Source organism: Phoca vitulina, unplaced genomic scaffold, assembly GCF_004348235.1.
Source record: "Phoca vitulina isolate PV1807 unplaced genomic scaffold, GSC_HSeal_1.0 scaffold12, whole genome shotgun sequence".
NCBI lineage: Eukaryota > Metazoa > Chordata > Mammalia > Carnivora > Phocidae > Phoca > Phoca vitulina.
This window is the reverse complement of record NW_022589715.1, coordinates 26,660,858-26,675,154: the sequence shown is the minus strand read 5'-3', so window position 1 is coordinate 26,675,154 and position 14,297 is coordinate 26,660,858. Positions and strand designations below refer to the sequence as shown.

The window sequence follows — 14,297 nt, the reverse complement described above, 5'->3', positions numbered from 1 at the left end:
CTTCCTAAGGAGGTCTTAACACCATGGCAGAAAGCATGAGGACACACACACACACACACACACACACACACACACACACACACACCCCTCTCCATTCACAATCCTCAAATGGGAGTCTTTGGTAGACTCAGAGAATACAACTGTTTTGCCATTTCAGAGTGAAAAGGCTACATTGCCTTCTCTCCCTCCCAAAGTCTCACTTTATAACTGACATTGTTAAAAACCATTTCTGCAAAACAAAAACAAAAAAACAAAAAACGATTTCTGCAATTCCTTGCCAAAAGGAATCAAACAGATCCCTTCAACACGCATATACAGTTCTATCATAACGCAATGCAGATAACATTGACTTGATTTCAAGAACAAAACATTACCATAAACTCGAAACAGTGTCACCCATATTGAGACTGCTGGGAAGTAGCTCCGACTAAATTTCTTTTTTTTTTTTAAGATTTTATTTATTTGACAGAGAGAGACACAGTGAGAGAGGGAATACAAGCAGGGGGGAGTGGGAGAGGGAGAAGCAGGCTTCCCGCCGAGCAGGGAGCCTGATGTGGGGCTTGATCCCTGGGATCATGACCCGAGCTGAAGGCAGACGCTTAACGACTGAGCCACCCAGGCGCCCCGCTCGGACTAAATTTCTTACAGAATTACAAGTTCTGGGATTACTGGACTGGAGCCACCAGTGTGCTGGTTAACTGCCATTTTTACAAGCTATTCCAGAGTCCCTTCACATCTAAACCCCTGCATTCTGGGGTACATAGGGCCTGTATTAGATCATGGTGGAGAGATGCTTTTGGGTTGTGTCTCCAGAGTAGGCTGGACTTCTGCCAACCTTCCTTCATCTGTTCTTCTAGTCCATAAGAAATGGGAAAGGTGGGCCATTTCATTCTTATTTGGAATTATTCCAGTGTGGTGAGATTATCATAGGTTAGGCTGAAACTTAGGAAGAAACTGTTTATGATAACAAAGGCACAGAAAAATTGACATGATCATTCAGTCATACCTCTCATCATCCACTTATTAGTATGGCTGTAGCAGGGGAATGTTAAGTGAGGAAATGCAGTCAAATGCTCTACCCCTGAGCTATACCCCCTTGTTAAGTGAGGAAATGAAGTGGGAACAGGAACAAGGAAGGTGACCCAGGAAGACTTGCAGGAGTAGAGAAGAAGCAGGAAAGAGCTGAGTCTGGTAGTGTTTTAGAGATGGGATGTTGGAGACCACACACGAGGCCTGTTTCCTAATAAAGGTCAAGGTACAAATGAGGCAGGGAGGACCAGGAAGTGAGAGAGCAAAGTGGCACCTGGGGAAGCCAGACACTGCCAGTGTGGGTTCTTACATCTAAGCTGAGGCATCTAGTTGTTTTCAGCAACCTAGAGGACTTATCCTGTAGCAAAAGAACACAGAAACAATTCCCAACCAGATACTACTTTTTTTATTTCCAAGCATCTTGAAATCTTTAAGTGAACTTGACAAGTTTGCAAGTGTTCTGATGGTTTAAAAAAACAAAACAAGTAGTTGTTGACAAAGGCATTGAAAAACGAAGAATTTAAATTACATGATTCCATTTAAAATCCTCATGTTTACTCCATCAGGCAGGATTGGAGGATTAGAACCCAGGGGTGACTCTGGGCATTTTACAAAGTGCTTCTACCTCCTTAGAAGCCGCGGTCTTTCCAGCGGCTCTCCTATGTACCTTTTATCAAAATGATCTGAGTTCCAAATTTCTCAGGTAAAACTGCATCTATGCGACCAGCAGCCATTCCAAAGTTGACTGGCATGTGTTCTCCAATTTCAGTTCCAAAGACACAGCAGAGAATAACATTTTTCTTTATTAAAGGCACCCAAGTGACTCCATTTTAAGTTGCACCCTTCCGTCTGGAGAATGAGTTGGATCTCACCCTTCTGCAGTTTCCTATAAAAATTCCTATTTGATAAAATGCATACATATTAAATGACCTATGTTCTGATGATTTTTCTTTATCAGCATGATTGAATTTGTACTGTCAGAGCACTCTGGTGATTACATTTAAGTAAAACTGAAATCTGCTACTTTACGAGTCAGTGAAATGTCCACCAAATGGTTTAAAACACTGATGTGCATGTACTCTAAAACTTACTAAATAAATAATGGGCCAAAAGATGCTGGTATTTTTTCTCGAAAGTTTCAAGAAATGTTGGTTGCCAGATTAAACTCAGACCTAACGTGGGCACGTGAACATGTACACACATCTACACATATGAAATTTTCAACTCAATAATGATTGAGCCCAAAATGAAATTGAATTTATGACCTAGATTCCCTTAGGTCCTGCCCAGCATCTGCTTCTGCATCAAGTTTTGTTCATTCCATCTTCCAATCTAACAAGAACTGGGAGCTAATGGGCCGTATGTGAGCTATGATAAATATATGGTAAATATTCAGGTAAATATTTTCCACCACACATAATATAACTTCATTAATTCAACAGTGCCTGTTAGTCATTTAATACAGATTCTTTAAAAGAGTTCATCAGTGCATGTTGTGGTTCAATGCTTTGTATCTAAATATATTCCGGCTCATTGCGCTCCACTGAAATGAAGTCACAAGTTCTTGCATTCCCTATCAGATGTGTAAAGCAAATAACACATAAAACTAAAAGGTGTAGCATTTTGTTGACTATATATCTTTTCTCTTTAATGTTAACTTGTTGCAGTATAGTTGTTGGAAACATGCATTTGCTACTAATTCAAAGCACCCTGAGCACTCCTAATTCCCTTAACACTAAATTTTCTAGAATTCCAGATTCAGAATGGCCTCCAGGAAGAATATTTTATCTTTAAATGATGCATTTACCCTATATGATCCAAAGATCAGTGCAGAATTTACTAATCATTAGCTAATAATTAATGTAATATAGTCAAAAATTTTCATGCATCACTCAGTAAGAACACAAGTAATTTGCATGTGTTTACGTTCACTTCCTATTCAAAGAATGTATTTAGAGTCTCCACCCATCATAGGTCTCCAGTGAGAATAAAAAAGGGTTACAAGCCCATGCTTGACAAATGATTCAACGGTGTGCTAAAATCACTATGATTTTGATTTTACCTCAAGGGCTAAAATGGCTACTTGATTATGAAGAAGTGATTAAATAACCAAAGGAAAGACATTTTGCAGGGCTATTACAGAGGTAATCCTGAGTATTTGGAAGAGTGAATGAGAATGACCTTCCACTTGAAGAGTTCCTGACTTGGGATGAGAACTCTCCCTGAATATTCCTATCCTCTTAGCTCCTGCCTTGGAGGGCTTTACTTGATAATGGCCAAGGGAAGAGGCTGGGGTGCAAAGTTCCATATGCCTTAGCCCAAACTGTTTATTCAACTGGAAAGATGATTTTGCATCCACTGTTACACACAAAAAAATCAGAAATAATCACGGGGAGAAAAGCAAACTCTTAGAAGGAACATTTCACATTCACCAAAGTGAAAGACTGGCATGGTTGAAACCTCAGTTGTAAAACCATTGCCGATAGCCCTGATCCAGTGCCAGTTATTTATCCTTTAACCTGGACGTCTGAAATAGGTGGAGACCAAACTAGAAAATGTCTTGAAAAGTTGCTGTTCATATTCTATCCCTAAGATTCCTGAATTTCAAATTCAAAGAGTATGACACCTAATCAACTGCAATAGAGTTTGGCATTCAGGCTTGATTCTTGGATGAATTTCCAATTCTTAAATCATTAATCTGGTTTGGTAAGCAACTCTCCCAACTTTTCTAGCTAATGGAGACATCACTGACATCGATTACAAGTCACTGGAAGCCTTCAGGTTGAAACATGGTGCAGCAGCTCTTTCCATTAAATTGAACTTTCTCAGCAGAGATCTTCCCATTGAGACACAAGTTTCACCTTAAGGCACTAATAATAAGGGGAATGGAAACAGCTGGGAATAAGTTAGATCTTTCCAGAAATAGAAAACATTTCAAAAACACAAGTCAGTCACCTATCTGGCCTACTTCGACATTTACAGAGGATAGAGAATTAAATTTTCATGGATAGCTGATTCAGCTCTTTACTCTTCTCTCAAACTGATTTACATGTCTCAGATTTATTTTTCCTCAAGAGGCAGTGGAGAAAGGTAGCAAGGAATTGGAAAACACAAACAAGTATGCAAATCTAATTTGTAGCCTAGTCTCATGATTAATTAATGTTAATGTCATGAGGACAGCATGGAGTGCTCAGACCTAAGGTTTTTAAGTACTTTAAAATATTACTAAGACCACATACCCAATGGTTAAAATTGGGACAAGGTGCTCTTTTCTGTTGTTCTGAGGGAAAAAAATCATAACTTTTTAAGACCATGTAAATAGAATTTGTTAATAGCAAATAGCAAATTTTGGAGGAAAATATCTACTCCGTGAAACCTCCGTTTCAGCAGGATTCTCCTACACCTTCCAATGGATTCAATCTTGCCACAAGACAGAACTAAGTAAAAACAGGGCTCAACTCAGTTAGGTCAGGAGACAAATGCCAGTAAATGAGTGATTGTGGAGGTAGGCATAGTGAGACAGGATTTACCTAAAGGAAAACCGATCCCTGCATGTGTGCGTGCACACACACACACACACACGCACACATATCTGTGCATAGTGATTTAAAAAGCATGGGCGTGGGAAGGCTCAATACTGTTCCACACGAGCACAGATATCTCATCTGTTCGCATTTCTACATAGGAAAGGGTCTGACACAGGTTACACACCCACAAACACTCGTGTGAGAGGCCAGCCTGGCTCGCAAAGACTCCGCAACAGACCCAGAGAATCCTCTGTAGAGCTGCTGGTTTTACAGGAATGATTAGTATCTGCAGGATTACACTTCCTCTTGATTTGCAGGATTTTTATCTTGCATTTCCTTCCATAAATATTCCCTTTGCAAGAGCATTAAATCAAGTCCTGAAGGGACGAATCTTGAGTCCTCAATGGATAAGACTCAGAACAGGAACTGCAGGAAAACAAAAATTGCAGTAACATGGCCCCTTTGGGGTTGGGGTGAAGTATTTCTGGATTTAAACAGTCTTGGGGCAAAAAAAGAGAGCAGAGTTCTGGGCAGAGGTGGAGATGAAAATGTGGGCAAGTCCAGAAATCAATATAAACAAAAGAAATGAGCATAACTTAAAGGGGTTTCAACTAAGTATCACTGCAACTGAGTTTGTTGTCCGCAGAAATTCTGCTCTAATATATGGAACTGAAAGATAGTAATTGGTGTATCTCTTCTGAGACAGGCTCAGCTGGGAGTGATGTGGTAGGTACTGGGCGGGGGGGGTGGTGGTGGTAAAGACAAAAGGCCTGAAGGCTCAGGTATCGCTCCTAAGGTTTCTGCTTGCCTGATTTTGAAGGAAAAGGTGCTAGAGCAAACGGATCCGCGGCTGGCAGCTCCGTAGTCCTGGAGGAAAGGGATGTGATGGAAACAGAGCCAGCTATCGACTGTTTGTTGGTCTGTGAAACAATTTTGTAGGCAGCGATGGGCTGGGCTTCTGGACTTGACTCATCTTCTGGGCTATAGTGACGGGAATATTTGGATAAAGACTGGGGGCGGAATGGTTTGCCAGCCACGGGGCCTGAGACAGCTTCTTTCTGGGGCTGAGGTCCTTTGTTTCTGTCATTAGGATGGCCCCCAGATTCCAGGGAGGATCCCCTGGGAGAGATGCTGTCAGGATGGTCTGCTGTTTGTGCAGAATGGGAGGGGGGGTTAGATTGCGGGACGAAAGCAGCCATGGAGTACTGAGCTCGGACGGGGGCATACGCTGCTCTCTCAAGGCCTGGGAGCAGAGGGACCTCATCAGTCTGACTGAGGAGACTGGCCTGCCCAGGCAACTCCTGGGAGGCGCTCTGGGCAACTGATAACTCCTCCATGCTCTTCTTCTTGGTAAAAGGAGCTCTCAAGAACACGTCCGCCTCCTCTGGCTGGGAAGGAGCCACACTGCCCTTGGAGGCAAATGGGGCTTTGGAGAAAATATCCATGTCATCAGCTGGAACCCTTGAGCTCCTGAAGGGGGCTGTGGCAAAAACATCCGGCTCCCCGAGACCGTCCGTGGTTGGTTGTGGGAGGGCTTGGAACTGGTTCTTTCTGCCACCCTGGCCTGCCTTTGCCTGCTCAGTGGAGACCTCTGGCTGAGCGAACGGAATAGCTCCTCCCAGCTTCCCCTGTGGAGGCCTGCAGCTCTCATCCTCTTCTTCAGACTCCATGAGGAGTGGTCGGGACCCACTGCAGTCCAGCATGTCCCCCTCGAGATCAGTCCCTTCCTCTTCACTGCTGTGGAATGAACTGTTGCTTGAAGGGCCATCTCGGGCCAAGTAGTCAGATTCTAAATTGTTCTGCGTTTTCGTGCCGGGTCCTCCCGAGGGGCCTGGATACAGGGGAAGGCCTTTAATACCGGCTGAGTCTGTCAAGTGCTCTACAGTTATTACAGGACAGGGACTGGGCTCTCTCTGGAGACCTAGAAAAGCACAAAACGCAGAGTTAATGCATAGATCGGTTCAACTCTCCTCAGAACATTTAAAATGGTCAACCCGCGGCGGAAACATTGTGGGACCAAATAATAAAGGTTGAAATGGAAAAGGAAAAACAGAAAAATAAAAGTCAGGCAAGGAAACGGCACACAAACTGGAACACAAGCAGTCACTGTCTCACATTTTGGAACATGACAGGCACAGTGTACAGGAAAGGAGATGACGACGTTGGGCACACAGACACTCAGCATAACCACCCAGCGCTCCGAGCCGCGGGGCCAGGCACTGCCTCCTGTTCTACCTGGCGCTGGCTCGGGTGGGATGGAGACAAGCCCAGCCGCTCATCTCCACATACACCGCGGCACTTCTGGATTATGTAGAAATACTGTCTGGGGACAAATGCAATTCAGTAGCGGACATGTGGCCATCCGCTCCACACTGCCTGTATCTGAGGACAGATTCTCAATCCCAAACCCCCCCGCCGCCCCCCCCCCAGAAGAGCAGCAGAGCACAGCTGCTTGATAAATGCCAAGATTTACATCATGAGCACTACTCAAAGAGCACAAGAGTGCCCCAAATGCCAATACTGAAGGCACTTTCTAAGGGGAGGAGACATACTCAAAATCATATTAAAGAAATCTCCTTCAGCTGGAGTCGCTGTGGAATTTTGCTTTCAATCTTCTAAGCTAGCAAAGATCTCCTCCGCTTAAATGAATCTATCATAAAGTTCTTTAAGCAGAAGGAGTAAAACACATGGGTAATTGCAGAAATATTTGCGAACTCTAATATACTAGTCTACTTCTAGCTAGATAGACGTGCCTCAGGGTGCTCTGGCTTTTAAAATCAAATAGACAATTATCAGAATGCAAGAGAGCTTACCTTCCAAGAAATATTAGCAGGTTAGAAGTATGTCATTGGGCACGTTAGCAAGAGGGCAGGAAAAAGGCATATGTAACTAAGTAAGAAGAATCCAGAGAAAGGGCGGGTGGGGGTAAAGAGATCATTTCATCATGGGTTTCCCAACCCACTAGGCATTTGGTACAATGCTTTGGTTTCTGTAGATGGCTTGGAACCTCTGTACTGAGGTAATTCCATCAACCCCTCCCCATGTTACCCTCTCCTTCCAGGCAAATCATTAGCTAGTAGAAACTTCTGCTAACAATTATCCCCTGCTAGGGTTTCTGCTTGAATTAAGCACACAGAACACATCAGAAGCGGCATCAAAATCAGTTTATTGGGAAACCAGTCACTTAGAGACGTTACATTGTAAAGAGATGTAGAGAGAGATCGGAACATTTTAGAAGATACTGTACAAAAATACTACAGTTCTCGGAATTCTAGAACTTTTTAGCAGTGCTTCTTTTTAAACAGCTCTGATCTTAAATGATCTTAAATACTGTTTTCAGAAACAAAAAAAAGGTGGGTGTCCCCCTCGTTTTCTGAGTTTGAATGCAATCAATGAATTTCCAATTAGGAGTCTTTAAGCGAAATTCTGTACTGGTGCCAAACAGCTTTCTGAGTAGTGTTTGAAGAATATGATTTTGAAGAGCATACATTTTTTTCTTTGTGTTGCAGCTTTAGTATGCACACCCACGTGGTGATATGAAAGCGTTAGTCAGCTGATAGGAAGCACACGGAACATCTTCTCTCTTTGCAGTATATGTGAAGAGACATAATCCTAACCTCTCAGGCAAGTATATTGTTATTAGTTCTGTCACTGTGATTCTTAGGTGGTGATTTCTGGGAGGAAATTCAAACGACAGGGGGCAAAGAGGCTTTCCAAAATAAGATTTGCCTAGCAAAGGGGCATGGAAGCTCCCCTCCCCCAAGACTCCTTGAACCACTTTCTAACATAGCATCAGCTAGACAAAGTTTTCGCTTGCCAAAACCAAGGCACAATTTCTCATCTTCCAAAACTACCCCAAAAGCTGGCGTTATCAAGCTGGTTCTGTGGGAGAGCAAAGTATCTTTTAGGGGAAAAATGGTAAATTTAGTCAAGCCAATGACCAATTCTGACATCATACCGATCAATAAGGAAAACCAAACACTAGTTTGACTGGAGTTAGTGTTTTTGGGAAATTTAAATTGAATTCGGTCAGATCTGCTTGTGTGCAGAGAATGCCAACAAGCAGCTCCTTACAGAACCAGGGGCGCTTTGGATGCCTGCAATGTTGGGATTACACTTTGAGAACTATCAAATACCAGGTAGAGGAGACCATATCCAGAGCTGGACGGGATAGAAGAACATGCTTAACCTAACCAAATTACTTTAAAAAGTGGGTTCTTGGTCAACTGGAAGCCTGTCAAATTAGCATATTCTGGGACCTCGATATTACATAATAGGAAAATCATACCTAAAATTTCAAGAACTTTCAAAAACTCACAAGCCCAGTCACAAAAACCCTGTGACATTGAGTCTGAAGGGGAAACTTGTTTCCTGTTCTTCAAAACAACGCCAGACATGTTTCTATTTTTCAGCAGGAATCTGCTTTCTAGGGTTGGAAAACTACATTTAAAGGATTTTCCTGAGAAGGCCAAGTCTCTTAACCTCTTCATTCTTTTTCAAGAAGGTGTAGTGTGACTACAGCAGAGAGCAAGCACCCTTTGCAGCTCTCCCAAGCCGGGCATTCTGGAGACCACAGAATGCCGGTGGGTTTGGGGAAACACAGACATCCATACGCCCTCAGCACGAGACACAAAGTCATCAAGAGAAGGAGAGATTCTAAATAACTGTAAGCAGAAGATGGACATTAAATCTTGTTGGCCGTTAGAGGTCTTTTCTGGAATATGAGTATGTATGTTCTTGTAGGGAAAGCATGTGTTTTCAAGGTGAACCATCCTTGTATAGGAAAATGGCCTTGCACTATTAGGAAAACGTGTTTGAAGCAGTCTGGCTACTAGCAAAGAAGGATCTGGACTAATTTAACCTCATGTCTTGGCCCCATTCCTCTGGCAACCAATAGCATGCACAGCAGACACCCCGTGACCACAGAGCACAATAAAGCCAACCAGTTGTTCGTGAGGAGTGGAGGCCTTCAATCCAGGACCTGGTCTCATAGGCTACGCAAGGGTCTTCCTTCTCATGAAGCCTAACGTAGGGCCTTTTGCTCTGATCCCCTCAAACTGGGTTAGGTCTCTTTTAATTTTGGTTTAGTCCCATTAAATTAAGCAAGAAGGCAAGACATGCTGTTTTTTCTTGCTCTCATGTAGGACTGTGTGCAAGGTTACGCGTGAGCACACTTTTTGAGACTTCTACGAGGGGTAACTCCATTTTAGTCTATTTTGAGGCTCCAAATTTACGGAGATTTCAGTAAGAGTTCATATGCTTGACAGAGTAGGAAAGGAGTCCCCAAAACTCTCTGATGACTTAGCAACTCTCCTCACTAACTACCTATTAACTTTCAAAGCAACCGTAAGGGCTGAATGATTTGGGGTAGGTTTACCTTGGGGATTTTATCTGATGAACATAATGAGGGGGGTCATCAGAGTGCATTCAGAAAAATCAGAATCTGAAGACTTACATTCCAGGCTGGATATTCTTTAGTGCAATACATCACACACCGCCAGCATTTTACTTTCCCCCATACTGTAAACTGAAGTAACAGTTACAAGCAGTATCGAAGACATAATTCTTGCTGAAAACTGAAAATGAAGACTTGGGAGTCCTGAGAAACCTTCCCATACATTTAGCAAATAGAAAGCAAACTACCCCTTCACAAGAAGGTCAGAAATGCAGCACCAGCTGAAATTCACACTCTTGGAGCCAAATCAGGGAATCAAGAGATGTACATCAAATTAATAATTTCCATGACCTTCCCCAGCTTAGATAATAAAATGAAGGGTTTGGTTCTACCCTCTGCTGTGCAGTGGCATTAACACCCGTGCCTGGGGAATAGGGATTTGGTGGGAGCCGATGCAGGCCAGTGATGCTGTGTCTCTCAAACCAATGGAGCAATGAAATGAGAGAGCTTTGTCCCTGGGCATAAAACTGCTGGTGCCAACATCAAATGTTTGATTAAACTGGCCTGGGTATGTTGAAGATGAAATCCGTGCTCCATTTGCAAACCCGAGTCTAGTCTATCAAATGCAGGCTCACAGGGGTTTTCTTCCCCCTGACTGCAAAGGGAAACCTCAAAAGCCATGACTCAGTAACTAGCCCTCAGCACGTGTCTGCACTTTCCTTGTGCGCAGGTACTTACTGTCACTCAACAGTGGGTTTAAGTCCTTTTTGCACAAGTGGGTTTTCAGATCAGGAAAGCGGCAGCTACTGTAAGTTATTTACATCTGTGAACATCAGGCTCCTGTTTGAACAGATAAGTCTTTATTCCCCTGTATGTTTACATAATAAATTGTTTACAGACTTTTTTTTAATACAATACTGGCATAGCAATGTTTAAATTTCATATTTTTACTGTATAAGGTAGCTTCGCGTACCTCTGTTTGCTTTGTCTTCTTGGGGAGGACATGATAAAGACCTGTGGTAAATATACATCCATGAGACAAGGGGCTGTGCAATAGGGTGGAGTAGAATACTCACAGGAAAAAGAGTAAAGTCAGGACACTACATCAGAGTGGGAACCAAGAAAGTGTTTTCCGTTCAAGCAACCACCACCATTTGGTAACTTTGCATAAGTTAGCATTACCCAAAGAACCTCCCTCCTCCACCTTAGTGAACGGAAACCCAGGATAAACAAAGTAGTATCTTGTTACAGATTATTTGAAACGGAGGCCATCTGGGATTCATTTTGACTCAAGAAACCCAAGTACATCCAACTTCAGGAACATGTAGTGTGGAAAATGAAAAGACTAACTTTGTGTTGGTAAAATTATAGTCTCTAGAGAGGAATAAAAGATAGCTTTGTATTATCTGGAGTGTTTCCGTAAAGATTTCATTTTAAATATCCCTCTGATAGTTTCTCTGTTCTGCCCGGCAGCCTCTAATTTGCTTAATTTTGTACTTTGGGCAATCCTGTCATTTTTGTCCCTAAACTCTAAGTTAGTGGCTACATGGTCCTGGTAATGTTACAGCCAGAGAAAGTTAAAGACTCCTGGAAATTTAGACAAACATCATCATGGGAGACTTTACTTTGGCCCAAGGTATCTACACTGTGCATTTATTCAGCTAAACTCAGATCCCTCCATACTTCTGGGCTGAGGTCAACCCCAAAGGTCTTCTCCTTCCTCTAAAATTGCTGAAGGCGGACTGTTCCTGACCTGGGGAAAACTGTGTTAGTTCGAATCAAAATGATCAATTACCTGCCAGGAGAGCAGGGGAAAAAAGTATTAAAAACAAAACTAAAATTTCATCTTGAGAAAAACAGGTTCTTCTTGAGTTTGTTCCCCTATAATTATTAGCAATCCAAGTTCTATAATTCTAATTGAAGAAGAGCCAAGTCCAATATCAAATGACACCAGACACAGAGACAACTTCTTTCAGAGATTATTTTAAAATCCACATCTTTCCATTTTCTAAACTACCAAAGACAGGTGAAATTATGGAAGTTCCCTTATTCAGAATAAAGGAAATTAAGACTGATTGTTGTCACTTTCCATTATAAGGTCCTCTCTGGGAATTTTCTGTGGATTATTCCTTTTACTGTCTTTAATAGTAACCATGCTTCATGGCAGTGAGGGGGGGTGATTTCCCTTTTTGGAAACAGCGAAATGGGACTCAGAACCAGGAGTCATGGGAAAAGATCAAGAAAGAGAACATACTTCCAGGTACTGAAAGCAATACTAATTAGATAATAATTCAACGGATCTTCTTACATCTTATTACTGTCCTTGATGGTATTTCTAAGGAGGGGGGTAGTTTCATAATTAACTTAAGTGAAGGCAGCATTACTAGAGTTAAGTATTAGCTCCCCAAGTAAAATCAGATGCCTTTGAAGGGAACAACACTCAATAAGTGGCCAAAATTCTGGTATGTATGCTGAAGAACTCATTAATTATGATCGTAGTTAGAAGTGTCCATTTAAACCTTATCTCCTCTGAGGCCTATGTTTTTAAAAATACTGGGACTTAAATTTGGTGATCTAGTTATTTGAATGCCGTGAGGGAAAAAAAAACTGTGATGTGTTCTGGTATAGTTACTACTCTTGCACAGTTGGATTAAAGCAAATCAGAAGCATATGCTTATAGTATCTGCCCATTTTTAAGTGCCAGATCACTGATTATATATTTTAAAAGAATTGAAGTCTTCTGATACTGTTTTGTTAGAATAGGTAGGGCCATTTAAAAAAGAAAAAAATGGTATCTAGATATTTGAAAGAAAAATCTATGTCCAAAACTGTCCAATAATGTAAGCTTCTATTCAGATAACCAAGGAAGAGCCACCCAAGTTAGTAAAGGCCCATTATAATTCTCTAAAATGTAAATACTGCTCCAGTAACAGAAGATAGCTGAAGAACATCAGGATTACACAGATCCTTCATAGTCCTTCCAAAGCATAATAGTATGTACGTAGAACTCTAGAATTCCATAAGCTTAAAGACCATCTAGTCCAAACGCATCATTGTATACATAAGGAACAACCACTCTCAGAAGTGAAGTGCCTGCTGACGGCTACTTGGCTGGTGACTGGCAAAGTTCAGGGAGAGACCCCAGGTGGCTTGTCCTGCCCAGTCCTCTTCTCCCATGGCCCGACCTCAGACCCCACGCCTGTGAGAGAAAGTGGATGGACGAGAGACTGGTCTCTGATCCCGCTTGTGGCTCAGTCTTGAGTTTCCTATGTCTACCAATTATCAGACACTGTAGTGTGTCTAGTGTCATATCAAATCAACCCTTTAAGCTCAGGGATGAAGCTATAAACTAAGGGAGGTCCCATTTACGGAGTCACTCACATGGATTCCTTAACTTAACAGAAACAGAGTTCTCCCCTTTGAGGTCCTATTCCTAAAGAATAAACCCAAGATGATTTCATGTCATTATCTCTCTCAGACTTCCTCCATCCAATCTCTGGCTTCTAGTCTGTTCATTTTCATTTACAGTCCCCATTAAGCTTTATTGAGCCAGATGACTAGAGAATATATCTCAATGTGATTATGGGTAATACATGAAAGGAACAATTTAGAGATACCGAATTTCTAAACTGTACTCTTCACTTTTTCAATTATATTGAGAAACTAGATGTTTCGTTATATTTCTAACATGCATATGTATGAAAAAAAACCAAATTGGAAAACATAGGCATAAAACATTGTTCTTATTTAAAAATAAACATTTCCTTCATTAGTTTATACATTCTTTCTATGTCCAGGAAAAAGAATACAGTTTTGATCTCCAGTAATATTCCTGTCCATAAAGGGGCAAACCGAGTCCCATTTTCACTGCTATCCAATCATGGAGAGCTCTTCAAGGACACCTTTTTTTATCTTCAGCAGGAAGGTTGTGCCTCCCTCAATCTTGGAAATGATCCATTATCCTAATAGAGGGCTTTACTTAGCTCAGCTAGTTTCAGCTGCCACAGGAAGTATTTAAAGTCAGAAGGAAGACTGAAAGATTCAGACTTTTCCTTCGCTGCCTTTCAAAGGCTGCTCTCACATTTCTGGGGTCAAAGCCTGACCTCCAAAGTGCAGTGTTTTGCAGGCTGTTGTTGCTGCTCAACTTTCTTTTTTTTTCCCCTTAAAGTGCAAACGTGAGGAAGAAGAAACAAAAGTACTAGACAGAGAAACAAGCAAATGAGCTTGGAATTTTATTTGTACAAATCTGATCAACTAAGAGTTTCCCCTTCTGATCATGGAAAATGGCACTCAAGGAAGAGAACCACAATGGGTTTCTCTGTGCCCACCGCTTTTCAAAAGGGCAA

General features: G+C 41.9%; 1 protein-coding gene across 1 annotated transcript; it reads right to left on the bottom strand.

Annotated features, from left to right (window-relative positions):
• Positions 1–584: 584 nt before the first annotated feature.
• On the bottom strand, positions 585–14,293 carry LOC116636216 (uncharacterized protein FLJ45252). Its single transcript, XM_032410810.1, has one exon. The coding sequence runs from the start codon at positions 6,257–6,259 to the stop codon at positions 5,348–5,350; it is 912 nt and encodes a 303-aa protein (XP_032266701.1). The 5' UTR covers positions 6,260–14,293; the 3' UTR covers positions 585–5,347.
• Positions 14,294–14,297: the final 4 nt, after the last annotated feature.